Raw genomic sequence first — 21389 nt, 5'->3', positions numbered from 1 at the left:
TTTCAATAAGAAAAGCTGCAGTATGTCTTTAAGAGGAGCAAAAATCTCTGGCACCAATTTCTGAATTCCCCCATTTAACTTCACACATGCCTACTCCATGGTTGCTCACAGCTTTGCCATCAAAGTCTAAGCCACTTAGTTTTAAAAGAGAGCTACTTGCAATAAATTATCCCCCAGAAAAGCACAACATCAAGTTATCTCACCTCTCTGTTCTCCTGATACTGTAAAGTTCTTTCCCCAACCAAAACAATATGCTCAGGATATCAGTTTAATTCTTGAATAGTATCTTCAAAGAAAACTTGAAAAACATTTTGAATGGATTTTGTACACATCCAGAGCAGTCTCAGTCTTTGACCATCAATTGGAAAGGAGGAGCAGGAATACCTCAATCAGCCCTTCAAGCATTTCTGCCATTTAATACTGGCTGATTATTTATTGCAACACCATTATTAATTGCTCTTCCCCCATGCATTTTCTTAAATGTATTCAGCAACTTAGTGTCTACAGCCTTCTAGCTCTGAGCAAATAAATTTCTCCAAGCAGTTATATTGTAAATTCCCCCACTAGCTAGCTGCACCATCTTCTCTGCTGTCTTTTGAGCACTGTCAGAATCTCCTCAGATAGGTCTCCTTTCTTCCTTCAAAACTCCAGAGCTAATCTTATTGACAAAAGAAATAAGGCTCTGTCATTACCCCAGCATTCTTTTCAGTTTTTTTAGTGTAACATTGTACCTTATCTTAAAAAAAACCTTTTGCAGGAGTAGAGCTAATTTCCATAACTAATTGAAAGCTAAGTGACAGAATCATTACTCCAGAATCAAGGCCACCTAAATCTTGGTGGTCAAGTATCAGTCGGCAGAAAACATTTACATGTACACATGTTCATGAAGCTTGTTGGCTTAATCCCTGCAGGGTATGAAGATATGCCATTAATTTAATACGTAGAAGACAAAGGCCACCTACCAACCTGTACCTGCTACCCCATACTGACCTCTGACAATAAAAGTTCATGTTGAGACGATGGAAAGCTTGGACGATTTCCCATATCTTGGGGATCGCCTCAACAAAAACAACATGAATGAGTTAACACACCACCACCTTCAGAATCAGATTCCGAAATCAAGCTTATTATCACTATCGTATGTTGTGAAATTTGTTGTTTTGCAGCAGTACTGCTCAATACATAAATGTTATTATAAATTCCAGTAAGAATATATAAAAAATAAATAAACTATGCAAAAAATGAGCAAAATATTGAGATTATGTTCATGGAGTGTTCAGAAATCTGATGGCAGAGAGACAGACGTTGTTCCTAAAACAGAGACTGTGGGTCTTCAGGCTCCGATACCTCCTCAGTGATGGTAATAATGAGAAGAGGGCATCTGGATAGTGAGGGTGATTCTCAGTGGATGCCACTTTCTTGAGGCATTGTCTATTAAAAATGTCCTTCATGATGGGGGGGGGGGCGTGCCCACGATGAAGCTGGCTGAGCTTACAGTCCCTGCAGCTTTTTCCAATCCTGTGCACTGGCACTTCCATATTAGACAGTGATACAACCAGTCAGGAATGCTCTGCATGGTACATCTGTAGAACTATGCCCAAGTCTTTGGTCTTACCAAATCTTCCCAAGCTCCTTATGAAAGATAGCCAATGACATGCCTTCATATCTGTGTCAATATGTTGGGCCCAGGATAGATCTTCAGAGATGTTGACAGTCAAAAGCTTGAAACTACTCACATTTTTCATTGCTGGCCTGTTGATGAGAAATGCTGTGTATTCCTGATTTTCCCTTCCTGAGTCCACAATCAATTCCGTGGTCTTACTGACAGCAAGGTTGTTCAGTGTGCCAGCACAGGCTTTGATTGATTGAGGAAAAGGGTGTTTCAAGATCAAACTGATAGTGTTGGCACACAGCGTATCGTCTAATGGGCATCAGTGATTCCCTGCCCCGTGTGTCTGAGATCTTGAGGATCAACAGCAGATGCTTCAATGCACTAGGAACACACCAGCAACCCTGCCTCAACAAAATCCCTGAACAAATCAACATCAGTGTCCTCCTCCAGGTCAACATACATAGCTTTAGTTGCACTCATCTGGCAAACTAGAGAAGGAGCATTCATGATGGAATTCCAAACCAAAGGACATGCATCAGGAGCACACGGATGCAAGCTTCAGGTACAGCCATCAGGACTCAATATTGAATTCAACAATATCATTAATTTATCTTTCTGAAAGAACTGATCAGTCCCACTGCAAGCTGAAGGATCACACCACCTCACTAAGTATTCACCTTCCAGCCCACCAACCACCTTCTGCCCACCTATGACAGAGTCTGCAGCTCCTTTGACACTTCAGAAGCCACAGAATTAAGAGTGAAAGTCAAAAGCCTTCTAAAAATTCATATACACTATATAATCTTACTGCCACTCTGAATTATCTGCCTGTGGTTTTCTGCATTGTTCCAACAAGGTTCAATATAAACTTGAGGAACAGCACTTTATCATTTGTAAAGCCTTGAGGACTCAATATTGAATTCAACATTACTTACTCCTTCAAAAAGAACTGACCAGTTCTGCTGCAAGATTATCCACCTGCAATATCAATCCAGGCTTTATCTCTCCAAAGTCACCAAGACATTTCCCATATTCTCAATTTGGTTCCTGGTCTCAGTAACAGCCCTGACCTGTACTTCACAGCTTATGTATTTACATTTAGTGTTATCTTAACTTGTTTTTGTATGCAGTAATAGATCCAGAGTAACAATTGCTTCGTTCTCCTTTACACTTGTTTACAAGAAAAGACATTAAACAATTTTGAATCTTTAATCTCTTGGAAGTATGTTTTTTCATACACTAGTGCTGTAGATTGCTGTGACATAATCTTTAATGGATTTCCATTTCTCCTGCTGCATTATATTTAAATAACAGGAATAGCTTGATTTTAAATGTGCCTGATAATTTTTTTTTTGTTTCCCCCCCCCCAATGTGCCTTTATTAATGTATGAGAGTTGGCGTCAGTGGCCCTTTAAGTATGAGTTTACAAAGGGAGTTTATTTATGAAACAGAATGTTCGAGACAAATTGGTAGAGAGCAGCATGAACTGCGGGAGTCAGCAGTTAGGCTTGACTGCTCTACGTGGGTGGGCTGCTGGTTCAACCACCCTGATTTCCCTGTGCATACTGAATGACCCTGACTTATTAATCTCCATGTCTTTAAGACTTGTCTATCTGGTGTAGTTCCTGCCCTAGCCCCCTCCTCCCAACACACAGATCCAGACCCAGAAGCACACACTCACCTCCCAAACCAGTTCCATTACTTTTTATTTGTATCACTTTTGGCTTCACTGACCACCAGGATAACACAGAAACACACTGTGTTCATTCTTCCACATTTCTCTGTGTGGATTCCAACAGTGGAGTCACATCAAAACAAATACATCCAAACAGAGAAGGAAATTAAAGAGAAATTGTAGTTACTAAAATCAGTCACGATCACAGTGTTTATTGAATGGAATAAATTGAGGCACAGACCCTTTCAGTTATAATATTTTGAATATATTTCATGACAATTAATTTGCTGGTTAAAGGCAGATTGATCAAAGGTAATTATGTGGAACTCCTTATCACAGTTTTGCTGGGGCCTGAATTTTCCCCTGTGGTGAAGTCTGCATTGGGTTTTCTGGTTGCTGCTTTAACCATGGCAGATTGTTTTATTTTGGTATTATTCCAGTAGTTTAGAGCGAGCTCCCAAAACTGAGTCCCATTGAGAATCCAGTCAGTCAAATCAACTTTAGACAAGACAGTAATACAGATCCTTGAATGTTGAACTTTGCACTTGTTCTCCCACTGATGGCTAGGTTCTGAAATGTACTGTTAAACCAGATGACCCCATTGCTACATTAACAGTTAGCTGCAGAGACACACTAATAAACAACCCATGGTTCTATTACTCATGAGTACTATACTAGTTGATAAAGATGTCAGCATGTTGCCACAATAGGCTTCCTTTTTTCAGCCCCCTTCTCCCATACATTCACTGAAAATTTCATTTATCAATTCAACTTATCTTACTTATTATTTTTGGTATCTCTTGCAAATGGATAAGCTATCCCTAGGAGCCATAAAACATTAAAAAAAAGTACAGCAGAGTACAGGCCCTTCAGCCCATGATGTCGTGCCAACCTTTTAACCTACTCCAGGATCAATCTAACCTTTCCCTCTCACATATCCTTTCCTTTCATCCATGTGCCTATCTACCAGCCTCCTAAATGTCCTTAATGTATCCATCTCTACCACCAACTGTGGTAGCGCATTCCATGCACCTACCAATCTCTGTGTAAAAAAAAACGTACCTTGCACTCCCACCCCAAAACTTCTGCCCAATCACCTTAAAATAATGCCCACTGGTATTAGCTGTCAACTCTATCAATGCCTCATATTATACATATGAATCAGGTCACCTCTCATCATCTCTTACTCCAAAGAGGAAAGCCCTAGCTCAATCAACCTTTCCTCTTAAGACACATTCTCTAATCCAGGCAAATTTCTGATAAATCTCTTCAGCACTCTCCCTGAAGTCTCTACACTCTTATAATGAGGCGACAGAACTGAACAATGTACTCTAAGTGTGGTCTAACCATGGCTTTATAGAGCTGCAATATTTGCTCATGGTTCTTGAACTCATTCTCCTAACTAATAAAGGCCAACACACACCATGCACCTTCTCTACAACCCTCATCAACTTGTGTACCAACTTTGAAGGATAAATGGTAGTGAACTGCAAGATCCGTCTGTTCCTCCACCTTGCCATTAACCCTGTATCAATTTCAACCTTCCAAAGTACATAACTTTAGATTTTTCCAGTTTCTGCCACTTCTCAGCCCAGCTCGGATTCCTATCAATTCCTGTACCCTACAACAACTTTCTACACTATCCATAACATTGCCAACCATTGTGCCATCTGAAAATTTAAAACCCACCTTTCCACTTCCTCATTGTCATTTATAAAAATCATTAGGAACAAGGGTACCTGAACAAATCCCTGCAGAACACCTTTGGTCACTGACCTCTAGGCAGAAAAGTCTCCATCAATTATTACACAAGCCAAGTTTAGAATCTATGCAGCCATGCCTCTCGACTTTCTGAATTAACCTGCTATGGGGGACCTTGGTGAACGCCTTACTAAAATCCATACCCATATCCACTGCTCTACCTTCATCAATATGTTTTGTGACTTCTTCAAAGAATTTAATCAGGCTCATGAGGCATGACCTACCCCTCACAAAGCAATTTTGACTATCCCCAATTAGACTTGCTTCTCCAAATGTTCGTAAAACCTGTCTCTAAGAATCCTCTCCAGAAGTTTGCCCATCAGTAATGTAAGACTCACTGGTCTACAATTTCCAGGATTACCTTTCTTAAACAAAGGAATAATATTTACCATCCTCCAATCATCTGGTACTACTCCAGTGGCCAGTGAGGATGCAAAGATCATTCCCAAACATGCAACAACCTCTTTCCTTGCTTCTCATTGTAACATGGGTATTTTGCACCTGGTCAGGGAACTTACATATCTTAATGTTTTTCAATAGTTCCAAAAAACATCCTCTTTTTTAAGGTTGAAATGTTTCAGTATATCAGCCAGTTCTATGCTGTTCTCACATTTGTCAAGGTCCCTCTTCACTGGTGAATAATGAAATAAGATATTCATTAATGACTTCCTCTACCTCTTCTGACTCCAGGCACATTTCCTTTTCTATCTCTGACTGGTTCAACCTTCACTCTAGTCATCCTCCTGTTCCTCACACAGGTGGAGGAACAGACGGATCTTGGAGTTCACTACCATTTATCCTTCAAAGTTGGTACACAAGTTAATGAGGGTTGTAGAGAAGGTGTATGGTGTGTTGGCCTTTATTAGTCAGGAGAATGAGTTCAAGAGCCATGAGCAAATGTTGCAGTTCTATAAAGCCATGGTTGGACCACATTGTTAAGGTGTTTTCCTTAATTCTACTCGCCAAGGCCTTCTCGTGTCCCCTTCTGGCTCTTCTAAGCCCTTTCTGAAGCTCTTCCTGGCTACCTTATGACTTTCAAGAGCCCTGTCAGATCTTTGCTTTCTAAACCTTAAGTTTCCTTCTTCTTCTTGATTTGATGTACCGTATCTCTTGTCAACCATGGTTCCTTCACTGTACCCTCCTTTCTCTGCCTCAATGGGACTATCTATCTAAAACCCAATGCAGGTGTCCCCTAATCAACCTCCATATTTCCATTGTGCATTTTCCTGAGTACATCTCTTTCCAGTTTACGCTCCCAAGTTCCTGCCTAATAGCATTGCAATTTGCCCTCCCTCAATTAAATACTTCTCCATACCATCTGCATCTATCTCTGTCCAGGGAGATAACTGTTTATCTTATAAGACCACAGACAATAAGCATAAATCTTCTCTAACCCTCAGGAAACTTTGCTCTCTTGGCTGTGATTACAAATATACTTAACTGGTCAGACCTAGTTAACACAACCGATGTGAAATAGTTCTCATGACTTGGTTTTCTTCATATCATACATTTGTTGAGAAATTAAGCAAAGTCAGGATATAACTTCGGGCATCTTATCTACTTGCGATAAGAAACACTTTACATTTTGATGGCTTGATCATGAAGCAGGAAGTGTTTGATGATCAAAAAGGAACAAATGCCAACAAATTCAAACATTGAAAATCCAAAATAAATAAAAGAGCTCTCTGGAAATACAAACCCCATTTCCAGAAAAGTTGGGATATTTTCCAAAATGCAATAAAAACAAAAATCTGTGATATGTTAATTCACGTGAACCTTTATTTAACTGACAAAAGTACAAAGAAAAGATTTTCAATAGTTTTACCGACCAACTTAATTGTATTTTGTAAATGTACACAAATTTAGAATTTGATGGCTGCAACACACTCAACAAAAGTTGGGACAGAGGCATGTTTACCATTGTGTTACATCACCTTTCCTTTTAATAACACTTTTTAATCGTTTTGGAACTGAGGATACTAAATGTAGTAGATTTGCAATTGGAAATTTTGTCCATTCTTGCTTGATATAAGGCTTCAGCTGCTCAACAGTCCGTGGTCTCCATTGTCTGATTCTCCTCTTCATGATGCGCCATACATTTTCAATAGGAGATAGCTCTGGACTGGCAGCAGGCCAGTCAAGCACACGCACTCTGTGTCTACAAAGCCACGCTGTTGTAGCCCATGCAGAATGTGGTCTGGCATTGTCCTGCTGAAATAAGCATGGACGTCCCGGGAAGAGACGTCGCCTTGATGGCAACATATGTCTCTCTAAAATCCTAATATACACCTCAGAGTTAATGGTACCTTCACATACATGCAACTCACCCATGCTGTGGGCACTGATGCACCCCCATACCATCACAGATGCTGGCTTTTGCACCTTTCGCTGATAACAATCAGGATGGTCGTTTTCATCTTTGGCACGGAGAACTCGACGCCAGTTTTTTCCTAAAACTAGCTGAAATGTGGATTCATCTGACCACAGAACACGGTTCCACAGTCTTTTGGTCCATCTGAGATGAGCTCGGGCCCAGAGAACTTGCCGGCATTTCTGCATAGAGTTGATGTATGGCTTCCTCCTTGCGTAATACAGTTTCAAGTTGCATTTCTGGATACAGCGACGGACTGTGTTAAGTGACAATGGTTTTCCGAAGTACTCTCGAGCCCAGGTAGCTATAATTGTCACAGTAGCATGACGGTTTCTTAGGCATTGCCGCCTGAGGGCTCGAAGATCACGCGCATTCAGCAGTGATCTTTACGCACTGAGATGTCTCTGAATCTTTTCACAATATTATGTACTGTAGATGTTGACAGACCTAAATTCTCTGCAATCTTGTATTGGGAAATGTTCCTTTTGAACTGACTAACAATTCTCTCACGAATTTTGGCACAAAGGGGTGAGCCACGACCCATCCTTGCTTGCAAAGACTGAGCCTTTGATGGACTCTACTTTTATACCCAGTCATGATACCTCACCTGCTACCAATTAGCCTGCTTAATGTGGAGTCTTCCAAACCGGTGTTACTTGAATATTCTGTGCACTTTTCAATCTTATTTTAACTCTGTCCCAACTTTTGTTGAGTATATTGCAGCCATCAAATTCTAAATTTGTGTATATTTACAAAACACAATTAAGTTGGTCAGTAAAACTATTGAAAATCTTTTCTTTGTACTTTTGTCAGTTAAATAAGGGTTCACGTGAATTAACATATTAGATTTTTGTTTTTATTGCATTTTGGAAAACATCCCAACTTTTCTGGAAATGGGGTTTGTACATAGCACATCAACTGGCCTCTCCAGACAGAATTAATGATTACACATTTCACACAATGCTTTACAATTTTATCACCCATGACTTTTATAATAGTTACATAATTTGATAGCAATATGCAAATTAAAATGGAACCAAAAAAAAAGTAATTTAAATGCTTGATGACAAGAAAACCTAAATTAATGCCACTCTATTCATTGTTTTAATCTGCTGCAGTGCCTGGTAAAGACTTTGTAGGTCACCTCAACTAAAAATCTGTCTTTGACACGTGCATCATTGACAGAATCCCACAATACACAATCCACTATAATCTTCCTAGGACTCAGTCTAGCAAAAAATCAAAATGCAACCAACAGATGGAAAATAAAAGGCTTCTCAAGCAGATAAACTAAAACACAATGGAGAACAATTTCTGATATAAATTTGTGACCTCATCTCTTTCTTTGGAGAAGTGGAAGGCATCTTAAGAAAACTCGCAAACGTCATAATTTTAATCATCTGTAAGAAAGATGATATTCTTCTGGGGCATGTACAGAGGAGTCTCCATGCTGTCTGCTGCTAGGAAAATTCTTGAAATCATCATCCTCAACTGACCTCTCCAGAGGCCAGAGATCTGTTTCCAGAATCAATCTCTGTCAACAGATGCCATGATTATCAATGCATGTCAAATCAAAGAAAAATTCCTGATGGCACACCAATCACTGGATCTGATGAAACTCATCCTCGTAAAAGGCTTTCAACTCTTTCACCTCAGACAATGAAAATCCTTCTTAAAGTTGGCTGTTTTCAAAAATTTGTTAGCATTCTGTATGCGTTATGCAATGACTTACAAGCCATAATCCGAACCTATGTGCAAAAGTTCAGACTGAGATTCAAAAAGGCTAAGTCAATGCTTCAATCCTCATCCCAGTCTTCCTCACTGCAAAACTGCACCTCCATTCCAACAATGTCCCTGCTGGAATGGAGCTAATTCTACAGGATGAATGGAATACAGTTCAACCTTTAAAACCAAGATCACCCTATGCTAAGTCATTTACAATATGCAGACAATGCTTGCATTCTTACATATTCAGAGACTAAGCTTCAAGTCACTGATGCCGTTTTTTCACCAAAGGACATGAGGGGATGGGCCTTAGAAAACCTTTGGAAGACCGAGTTCCTTTAACCTGTCTCCCTGCTGCACAATATCACCCTCTGATATTACAATGCAGCCTTGGAAAATGTGGATCACTTTCCATTTCTCAGAAACCACTTCTTTTCGCAGGCAGACCACAGAGAAGGAACTCATTAGTGTCTCAACTGCCCTCAACTATTGTCATGCTATACAATAAACAAAAGAAAGTCATTGCCAAAGTCAAAATGATAATAATACACTGATACAATAGTTAATGCTCTTTTTAAATTAAACAACAAAGATGGATATTTCTTAATAATTGCAATAAATCATTTGGGAGAGTTTGATGTTGCCAAGAGGCACTTAAGATGAAATATTGGTCCATTAAACATCACAATCCTCACTACTAGAACATTGATCCTTAACGTTCACATGTGTACATGTTAGTTTACGTTTGTATTTCCATATGCATTAGTTATATTAATTATTCACACAAAAGATTCTGAAGATGCAAGAAATCTTTAGCAAACCACACATGACGAACTCAGCAAGTCAGGCAACATCTGTACAGTTAACATTTAGGCTGAGACCCTACATCTTGACCTGAAACATCCACTGTTTATTCCCCTCCATAGACGCTCACTGACTTGCTGAGTTCCTCCAGTATTTTATGCACGTAGCCATATGAACTAAACTTGCATATGTGCATATTAGAGGCCATTGGTTACATACATTTATAAAATCTGAACTTTTCTTTCGAACACCATCTTCAGAAATCTTAAACCCTAATCATTATTGTTCTGAAAGTCCTAGGTGCAATATGAGCATTTAATCATAAAAAAAAGTCAGAATTTTTTTTTTAAGTCTGTGACCAAACTGTTAAAAGTTCAGCTCTTCAATCTGAATGATTCACTGTGACTCAACTAGAATAATAGGCAAGATATCTTGGACATTCAGATGTTCACACACTTGTTATACTTTTATCCCATACTTTATAAATGTTCTCCAATTTATAAATTAACTCTATGAATACATATTAGATAATTACTGGTCACTCGTGGGTGCAAACTGCAAAATCATGAGGTTCATTCAGCCTTAAGGAACATAATGGTAATCAAATTTGTAACATTTTGAGGTACACACGCTCAATGAACTATTTTGGTGTGAGCTGGTTTTCTCAATGATCATGATAGAATTGATCACAAAGCAGAATATATATGCATGTTTTTGCAATGATTCCTTTGGATATTTTGTAAATATATTAAACATCAAAGCAACACAGAAGTGGTAACAGACCTTCATTTTATTGGGTTAAATGCAGACATGTTGAAGGAACCTGACAGGTTCATTGAAGGACCTATATTGCTGTCTTTTGGAAAGAGCAATAGGTTGGGATTTTGTAGGCTTCTTTAAGAGGCAGCTATTTACTGCAACACCAACCTATTTAAATAAATATTACATCTGAATCCATATGGCTGTCTGGGTGAGATTAAACAAATTATAACATGAATAAATATATGCCAATTCAGAAAATCCATCACTGAATCATCACTCACTTTCACACCTGAATGTTAACAAAACTGACATCTCTAACAGTTAAGTCTCTGTGTTAGTTTTCCTCGTTCATATGGGGGCATTGTTTTAACATTCAAGCTTATTTACACTCAGTAGACAAGGCCCCCACTGACTCTTGGTTGGGGGGTTAAGCAACTGGAAAACACACAGTGGTAGAGAGGTAGAACTTCAGGAAGAGAAAGAGTCCCTGTGCCACTGCCATATTAAGCATAACTCTCGCTAGTTAATACAGTACAGCACAGTCTGTGAGAAGTTTAAAACTCAAATGGTCCCAAATTTAGAAATTTCATTCAGGTTAGCTGTCTGAAAGTCTCCCTTAATTTGCTTCATAATGATTTTTATAAATTCTTGGTAGCATTTCCTAGTTGAGAGGAAGTTAAATTACCCATCCACTCTCATCAATGGCAAAAGCATTTTGAAATTGGTACCTGATGAATCAGATCATTCAAAAGCTGATTTTCATGTTTTCCATATATGGTTTGCTTCTTTTCAATCCCTTCTTTGGTTATAACATGTAAACTTCAACCCCATCGTTCCCCATCAAATTACATTAAATATGACTATTGCCTTCATTTCTCACAATGTCCTCCAAGATCAATATAATTATATAATTTATGCTCATCAAAGTATGAGTCAAAAAAGGACATAATCATAACAAGTACGATATTCTCATACATGCCCCACCTTATGAAAAATATAAGTACAGAGAAGCTGCAATTATTTTTTTTGAACTCTGATTAGTTAGAGTTATTTCAATTGTGGAATTTTCTAGAAATATAAATTAGTATTTGGAACAATAAAATTTAGCCCTCAAAGGAGCAGAACCAATTCAAACCCACTGCTCATTCCTATATAGCTTGTCTCATGGCAGTCCACGTTTGATGTCCAGATGAACAACAAATACGGCAGTTCCAGAATGTCAGCAACATTTTCATATCTCCATCAAACGATCATTGCCCACAATTACTGCATTCACATGCTTTGCTGCAAAAACAAAGAAAGAATGTATGAAAAGAAAATTTAAGGAAATAAGTTCGCAGTGTTGATTAAAACTTGTACAAAATTAGACCATAAGATATAGGAGAATTAGGCCATTTGGCCCATTGAATCTGCTCCATTTCACCATGGCTGATCCAATTTTCCTCTCAGTCCCAATCTCCCGTCTTAAACCCTGTATCCCTTCAAGCTCTGACCAATTAAGAATCTACTAACCTCTGCCTTAAATATGTATAAAGACTTGGCCTCCACAGTTGCCTGTGGCAAAAAATTCCACAGATTCACCACTCTCTGGCTAAAGAAATTCCTCTTCACCTCCATTCTAAATGGACGTTCCTCTATTCTGAGGCTGTGTCCTCTGGCCTTAGACTCTTCCACCATAGAAAAAGTATTCTCCATATCCACTCTATCATGGTGAATCCATTTGATAGGGTTCAATTAAGTCACCCTCTCCATTCTAGTGATACAGGCCCAGTGCCATCAGACGCTCTTCACATGATAAGCCATCCAATCCTGGAATCATTTTCGTGAACCTCCTTTGAACCCTCTCCAGTTTCGGCACATCCTTTGTAACATTAGGCACCCAAAACTGCTCACAATACTCCAACTGAAATGTACTTGGAATCTCACCTCTGCTGTACAAATTATAGTTTAATGAAAACTAAACATGCAAAAAGCTGTGAAGTGACTATTAACTGCTAATGGGTGATTAATAATGCACATCAAGGATCAAAAGAACAAAGCTCACCTTTGAAGGGTGTACACCTTTCCTTTCCAAATAAAACACTTAGCCAAGGGGCTTCTTTTGAGAATGATCTGTTATAACAACTTCAAAAAAAAATGCTTTCAGCCTTTGGATTCTGACTCTATCCTCAGTACCATTCCTTTACAGTCACCTGCTTAGTATCGCTGTGTGTGGTATGTTACTGATTGTTCCTGCATGGTGGTTATGCACTTCTTTTGCTATACTTCTATATTGAGTGTTTACAACGTTATGTTAAAAGTTAATGGATTGATAGGTAAAACAATGATTTTCATTAGAATTAGATTTTTGATTCCTTTGATGGTGAAAGAAGTTCTAAAAATGATAATCAGGAACATAATTAGGATAAATGTGGTGGTGATTGATCAGCATATAGGAGGAAGATAGAAAATCTGGCTAAGTGGTACCACAATAACAACTCAATGTCAGCAAAACCAAGGAACTGATTATTGACTTCTGGAGGAGGAAACCAGAGATCCATGAGCCAGTCGTCATTGGGGGAATCAGAGGTGGGTCAGCAACTTTAAATTCCTTAGTGTTATCATTTCCAAGGACCTGTCCTCGGCCCAGTACGCAAGTGCAATTACAAAGAAAACACGATAGCGCCTCTACTTCTTTAGCAGCTTGCGAAGATTCAGCATGACATCTAAAACTCTGACAAACTTCTATAGATGTGTGGTGAAGAGTACACATAGCCTGATATGGTAATGCCAATGCCCTTGAATGGAAAATCTTACAAAAAGTAGTGAATATGGCCCAGTCTATCACAGGTAATGTCCTCCCCACTATTGAGTATATCTACATGGAGGGTTGTCACAGGAAAGCAGCATTCATCATTAGGGACTCCCGCCACCAAGGCCACGTTCTCTTCTCATTGCTGCCATTAGGAAGGTGGTACAGGAACCTTAGGACTCACACCATCAGATCCAGGAACAGTTATTACTCTTCAACCATCAGGCTCCTGAACTAAAGGGGATACTTCACTCGCTCAATCACTGAAAAGTTCCCACAACCTATGGACTCACTGTTAACTACACTTAGTCTCATGTTCTTGATATTTATTGTTTATTTATTCATTATTATTTATTTCTTTTTGTATTTGCACAGTTAGTTGTCTTTTGCATACAAGTTGTATGCCAATTTGATTCACTGATTCTATTATGGTTATTGAATTTATTGAGTATGCCTGCAAGAAAATGAATCTCAGGGTTGTATATGGTGAGATATATGTACTTTGATTAATAAAATCCTTCGAACTTTGATCTGAAAAAGCCAGCATGGATTAATGTGAGAAACTGGCTTGTCTTTTATTTTTAACTTGGTAATGAAGGGTGCCATGAGGAAAGTGTAGTTGATGGAGATTATGTGGGCTTTGATAAACTAACACATAACTGAGATAGTATTAAGAGTTAAGGCCATAGCAGTTACTTTGGCTAAGAGATAGAAAATAATGGCAGTGGAAGGTGTTAATCAAACTGAAGGGAAGTAAACAGTGGCGTTTCCCCAGAGGTCAGTATGTAAGGACCATTATTGTTCTTAAATATATATTACTTAGACTGGCATTTCTAAGCACAATTTCCAAAGTTGGAGGAAGACTGTAAGAAACATCAAGAAAATACAGATAGATTGTAAGGATAAAGATAAGTTGAAGGTGAAATTTAATACTGATAATTGTTATATTTTGATAAGAAGAATGAGGATAGACAATATAAATTAGATGACATAATCTTAAATGTGATACAGGAAGAAGGGTGGAATATTTGCATATTTTATGGAAAGTGGAAAAGCAGGTTGAGAAGTTGGTTTTCAAAGGTATATTGCATTCTTGGTTTTATAAATAGGACAGGGAATAAAGGCAAGGGAATATTGGCAAACCTTTAAAAAACACAGGCTCCACAACAATTAGAGTAACAATTCCAGCCTGGGTGTTACACGTTGGAAAAGATACATCTCTAAGAAGAGTGTAGAAGATATTTATTAAAATGATTCTTGGGATGAGGATCTTCATGGACAGACTGGAGAAGCAGCAGTGTGGATTTGAAGACGACAAATTCTCTTGTGGAATCTAGAACTTGGGTGGGGGGGGAAGGGGTCAACGTTTATTTAAGAGAACAGGGTTGCTGATTTAAGACAGGGGTGAAACATTTTTTTCCTGTCAAGAGTATCTTGCCTCTTTGGAACTTCCTCTAATGATAGTGGAAGAAGAGTCTTTGAAATATTCAGAAATAGATATATACTTGAAAGCAATGGAGTGGTGATCAAGTATATGTAGTTAGGCAGGAATGTGGAGTTGTGGTTGCAAATGAATCAGCCTTGATCTTATTAGCTGACAGACAGGTTACCTGAGCTGAGTGCCTTACTCTTGCTCCTAATTCTTATGTTCTTAAATCCAACAAGTTCATAAACCCACACCTACACTAAAATACTTCAAGAACAATCTTCAGTCAACCTTGTGGTGGAAATCTACAAGTAGTGGCATAAACCTAGCAAAGCTATTTTGTACACTCTCTAGTATCTTCACTTTCAGAGCGGTGACTCAAACTGGATGCACTTTTTCAGCTGTGGGCTAACTGACGCTTTGTCAAGGCTCATTTTCACTTGCCTACTTTTCTCCATCACTGTCTTTACCTAAGGAACCTAGAATCCTGTATGCTGTACAATTGGTAAACTGCTCTCTCATTGCATCCTGTCACATTCAAAGCCTTATTAGCTTATTGAATGATGTGTGACTCTATTCCAGCACATCATTTAGAACAGTGCCATTTAATCTACACCATTTTTTCAAAATACATAGCTCAAATTCTCCATATATAATTCCAACTGCTGTTTGTCTGTCTGTATCACCCAGCATTGTTCCTATCCTCACTCTCTAGCATAGTCCCAATTTTTGAGTTATCTCCAAATTTTCAGACTTAGTTCTGCAGACCCAAGGCACTAATACAACTCAATATCCAAATTAGTAATTATATTGATTACATTTTAGTTGATTTGTGATTTTACAAAAATTGTAACTGAAAAATGAAATGTCTGTACAACTAAAAGGTTTGAGTCCAGCCACGAGATGCCACAGTCCCAAAATTGATCTCTGCTTAAGGGGATTTCACTATAAATCATAAGCTATTATGATATATAGCAGAAATACTACTTCTGTTATTTGTCCTATTTGTCCTTCAAAATAACCCAAACATCAACAGGGAATTGTTTAAAAATCTACGGAACTTAAATTAGCTGGTAAAAGATTGGGGCTTACTAGTAATCAGTCTTTCAAACTTAAAAAATAAACACTCTTCCTCTCATGGTAATCTGTCAACCTCCATCAGCATCTCATAAATGTAGATGTTTCTTGATTGATGAGTGAAGAAAAACAATTATAAATTATGTTTTAAAGTGCAAATTAGTCATTAGTTATTGGGGAACTACAGGAGAAATCCACAAATAATTCAAAGCCAGTTGAAGTGCTGAGTAACATTAGTTAAGAATAGTTACAGGTTAAATGAAGGAGAAAATGTTAATGTTCTAATTGTTTAAAGTGTGCAGTGGTCTAACCATTGCAGGAACTTAAAATTTCAGGTACATATTGACACCTTCAGCATTGAGATATTTTATAGAATTTAGCCCATAGGACTGAATATTTTTGTTGGCCTGCAGAGATTGGTACTTCCTGAATATACAGGCATTTGAACAATAAACTTGGTTTTTGCAAGAGGAAGAAAAACAGCACATGTATATATATTTTAAAAATCCACTGAAATTACTTCCTTTCAGAAAAGCTCTTTATGTAGACTTACTTCCCCATTACCCAATGCATTGTAAATCATTATTAAAAAAAAGAATACATTGCTGAACCAAAATAAAAATCCCCCATGTAAAGTCACTAAGTCAGCCTGAAATCCTGTTGTTTGAAATGGGGAGGATAAAGGCCTTGGAGCTTTTGCCAGAGAGGACACTGTTCCTGACAGATGTTAAGCTCTTCTCATGATGGATCACACTGCCTCAGGACAATGACCCTTTTGTATGAGATTCAAATGTCAGGGCAACAGAGAGCTTACTGTAAAGCCAACTTCCCTTTATTTGGGGTGGGGAGGAAGAGAAATCTGCTTGTTAGCTTAAGGACAGATTGCTGCTGACTGTGATAACTTTTAGTGTAAAAGGTTAGTTCCAAGGCCAGGACCACCAAGAAACTCATCTCCTTGGGGACTAATGGCTACAGGTTAGCTTATAAGATCAAACATGTTGATTTTTATGAATAGAATGAAAATAAAAATGCTACTTTATCCATGCAAAATTTTCAGGTGGAACTGCAGAATTGATGATGCCATTGAAGCGTGCTTCAGAAAGATTTTTAAATAATGTCAAACAGAAATGCTGTTATATTCTTCAAGTTTTGAAAAGAAAAACTTTTTTGTGTTTACTTTGTTCAAAGATAGAAAATATCTCATTCCTGGGTCTTCATCTACTGTTACTGTGTAACCTTCAGCTCATTTTAGTATCATAGGTAGAGTCACATTTCAAAATCACATCCGCTCTTGAAAGAATATCAGATTTTGTAGTATTGATTTTTAAAATGGTATAACTCTCTCATCGAGACTGAAAATGTGATGACTTTATAATCTTCAAAAATGACTGAGATAGAGAGAGAAACTGATTCATGTTTATTTTACATTCAATCACAACTTTGCATCTCTTTATTATTTTCAAAGTTCAAAGCAAATTGTATCATCAAAACACATATATATTACCATATACTACCTTCAGATTTATTTTCTTGCAGGTATTTATAGGAAAATAAAGAAACAGAACATAAGAAATAGGAGCAAACACTAGGAAATCTGCAGATGCTGGGAATTCAAACAACACACACAAAATGCTGGTGGAACACAGCAGGCCAGGCAGCAGCTATAGGGAGAAGCACTGTCAACGTTTTGGGCCCAGACCCTTCGTCAGGACTAACACTAATAAGAATAAGAATATAAGAAAATAATAAGAAATAGGAGCAGGAGTAGGCCATCCAGCCCATTGAGCCTGCTCTGCCATTCAATAAGATCATGGTTGAACTGACCATGGACTCCATTCACCTACCTGCCTTTTCCCCATAACTCTTAATTCCACAACTATGCAAAAATCTATCCAACCTTGTCTTAAGTATACTTACTGAGGTAGCCTCCACTGCTTCAATGGATAAAGAATTCCACAGATTCACCACTCTCTGGGAAAAGCAGTTCCTCCTCATCTCCATCCTAAATCTACTCCCCCGAATCTTGAGGCTATGTCCCCTAGTTCTAGTCTCACCTACCAGTGGAAACAACTTTCCTGTCTCTATCTTATCTATCCCTTTCATAATTTTATATGCTTCTGTAAGATCTCCTCTCATTTTTACAATTTAAATAATAATCTGCTTTCATTTTTCCTTCCAAAGTGGAGACCTCACATTTACAAACATTGTATTCCATCTGCCAGACCCTTGCCCACTCACCCTATCTATATTTCTCTACAGACCCTCTGTATCTTCTGCACAATTTGCTTTTCCACTCAATTTAGTATCATCAGCAAACTTAAATACACTACACTTGGTCCCTTCTTCCAGATTGTTAATGTGTATCATGAACAGTAATGGGCCCAGCATCAACCCCTGCGGTACACCGCTCATCACTGATTGCCAACCAGAGTAACACCCATGTATCCCAACTCCCTGCTTTCTATTAGTTAACCAATCCTCTATGTTAATAAATCATCCCCAACTCTATGCATCCTTATCTTATGGATAAGACTTTTATGCGGCACCTTATCGAATGGCTTCTGGAAATCCAAGTAAATAACGTCCATCCGTTCCCCTTTATCCACTGCACTTATTATATCCTCAAATACTTCCAGTAAGTTTGTCAAACAGGACCTACCTTTGCTGAATCTATGCTGCGTCTGCCTGATGGATCTACTTCTTTCCAGGTGCCTAGCTATTTCTTCTTTAATGATAGCTTCAAGCATTTTCCCAACTACAGATGATAAACTAACTCGCCTATAGTTACCTGCCTTTTGCCTACATCCTTTTTTGAAAAGTGAGTGACAGTCGATGTCTTCCAATCTTTCGGGACCTGCCCAGAGTCCAGAGAATTTCAGTAAATCATTACCAAAGCCTCTGCTATAACTTCTGCCATTTCTTTCAGTGCCCTGGGATGCATTCCATCTGGACCAGAGGACTTGTCTATCTTCAGGCCCACAAGTTTGCTCAGCACTACCTCTTTAGTGATAGCTATCGTATTGAGGTCTTCAACTCCCATCGCATCCATAACATCTCTCTTTGGCACCTCCACTGTGGACCAACACAAAATAGTCATTCAAAGCCTCGGCCATTTCCTCATTACCCAATATTATTTTCCTCTTCTCGTCCTCCAAGGGACCTACATTCACTTTAGCCACCTTTTTCTGCTTTATATAACTATAAAAACTTTTACTATCCATTTTTATATTTTGTGCTAGTTTATTTTCACAATCTAGTTTCCCTTTCTTTATTGCTCGCTTAGTGGTACTTTGTTACTTTTTAAAGTTTTCCCAATCTTCCAGTTTCCAACTACTCTTGGCAACCTTGTATGCATGAGCTTTTAGTTTGATGCCTTTTATTTCCTTAGTTTTCCAAGGCTGGCTGTCTCCACCCTCACTGTCCTTGCTTTAAACTAGGAAAATACTTTTGCTGAGCACCTAGAAAAATCTCTTTGAAAGTCTTCCACCACTCCTCAACTGTCCCACCATATAGTCTGTGTTCCCAGTCTACACCAGCTAAATCCTCCATCATCAGAATGAACTATTGCACCCTCCTATTCCATTCTAGAATAGAATTTACAAAAAATCTATAAACATTGAGTGACAAACAACTGACATGCAAAAGACGACAAATTATGAAATTAAAAAATAATACTGAGAACGAGTTTTAAAGAGTGCTAGAAAATGAGTCTGTAGGTTCAGGAATCAGTTCAGAGTTGTAGTGAGGAGAGTGAAGTTATCCGTACCAGTTCCAGAGCCTGATGGTTGCAGGGAAATATTGTTCCTGAACCTGGTGGTGTGGGAGGGACCTAAGGCTTCTGTACTTCCTGCCTGATGGTAGTAGGGCCTGGATGGGGTTCTTTGATGATGGATGCTGCTTTCTTATGGCAGCAATTTTACACCTCTTACAGATCAATGTGAGATGGCAGCCCACTATCAAATCCACTAAATTTGTTGTTTGAATGTAGGTATTTAAAAGTATAAAAACTTAGATCACTAGTAAGTTGCTACTTTTCAAAATCATGAAGGAATCAGTTTCTGTGATGCTGCTTTTTGGACAGATATTCAGATTATAAGAAATAACTCAGAAAGATATTTCTACTAATATGGATCTCACTCAATATTGTGAAACATTAACTTGAATTTTCAACTTCATGTGTAGAGTTAAGTTCTTGAACCAACAAACTCTGATTCACAAGAATACTGGTCAGCCAATGAACTCAATTCAACATGGAAGCTATATTTATAGTCTCCATTCTCCCAGATTAGAGCAAGTAATGAGCCCTAGATCCATATCAATGGCAACAACAAATGCTGCTCTTTCACAAAGTGAACCTGCTGACTCTTTTGTCATTTTTTTCAAACACTGTGATGCTGTAAAGCAAGATAGGTTGCTTCAGTCTTGAACTCCAACAAGCTTAATGGGAACAATAGTAGAATTTAACAAATGCTGTTCAAGAAATTAATTCTGAGTGCCCCAGTTTCATCCCACATGTCAAAGAAGGTTTATTGAACACAATGCATTTCCTCTAGCGTTTTGATGAGAAGCAGATTATGTTTGAGGGGTCAGCAGATTGTGAATTGTCTAATAGGAATGTAGCGATGTTACAGCAAAAACATTTGCAGTGATTGTTTCCTCTGTGAGTCGCCAAAGACTTAATGGGGTGAAATAGCCCCTTTCTGTGCCATAAGGAAATACGGTCACACAAGGGAAGAGTCAACAGGAAATGGAATGATCAGGTCAGTAGAGGTCATCAACTATCAACTGGTACATTGTATTTCTGCCTCTAAGGAATACTGATGCTTCTTTTGCTACTTCCCAATCGTCTGTCTCCTCCAACTGCAATACTTCCTAATTCGGGGGTGGAGTGAAGGAGAGATTTGATGAGAATTTAGGAAGAATAAAAGTCTGGACTAAGGTAGGATTATGTAAATTGGTGGTTGACAGCTGACATGATCTTGCTGAATCGAAGGGCCTGTTTTCATGCTGTTTCTTTCTATCAGTTTATGTTTTTTTGTGGTGACACATGCAGAATGTTACAAGGATACAGAGGCTTTTGGAACACAATTGTAACCATCCCCTACCCTATTCATACATCAGCCCCACAGGCTTTCAAAGCCAAGTAATGTGCTCCAAGGGAGATCCAAGTTAGTTTTAGGTTGAGGACCATTTCTCAGAACTGGGAAGGAGATTAAAGTAGTTCACTGAGCTGTAGGCAATGGAGGAAGGGGGGCTGCTTCTGATAGGGTAAAACCAGGATGACTATTGGGATAAGCAGTAAACAAGGTATCTAGTCAAATAATCTGTTTCTCTTCCCACAGATATGCACCCAGCTTTCTGGAACCTCACTACTTGTGTTATAGA

General features: G+C 38.5%; 1 protein-coding gene across 1 annotated transcript in view; it reads right to left on the bottom strand.

Moving 5' to 3' along the window:
* Positions 1-10720: 10720 nt before the first annotated feature.
* eif2b3 (eukaryotic translation initiation factor 2B, subunit 3 gamma) overlaps positions 10721-21389 on the bottom strand; it is a 135496-nt gene continuing 124827 nt past the window's right edge. Inside the window, exon 12 of the mRNA XM_073062893.1 lies at positions 10721-11994. Within this exon, the coding sequence (XP_072918994.1) occupies positions 11942-11994 (53 nt within the window). The 3' untranslated portion in view covers positions 10721-11941. The remainder of the gene's footprint in view (positions 11995-21389) is intronic.

The sequence above is a fragment of the Hemitrygon akajei genome, chromosome 12 (assembly GCF_048418815.1).
Source record: "Hemitrygon akajei chromosome 12, sHemAka1.3, whole genome shotgun sequence".
Lineage (NCBI taxonomy): Eukaryota > Metazoa > Chordata > Chondrichthyes > Myliobatiformes > Dasyatidae > Hemitrygon > Hemitrygon akajei.
This window is presented reverse-complemented; position numbering and strand designations above follow the sequence as displayed.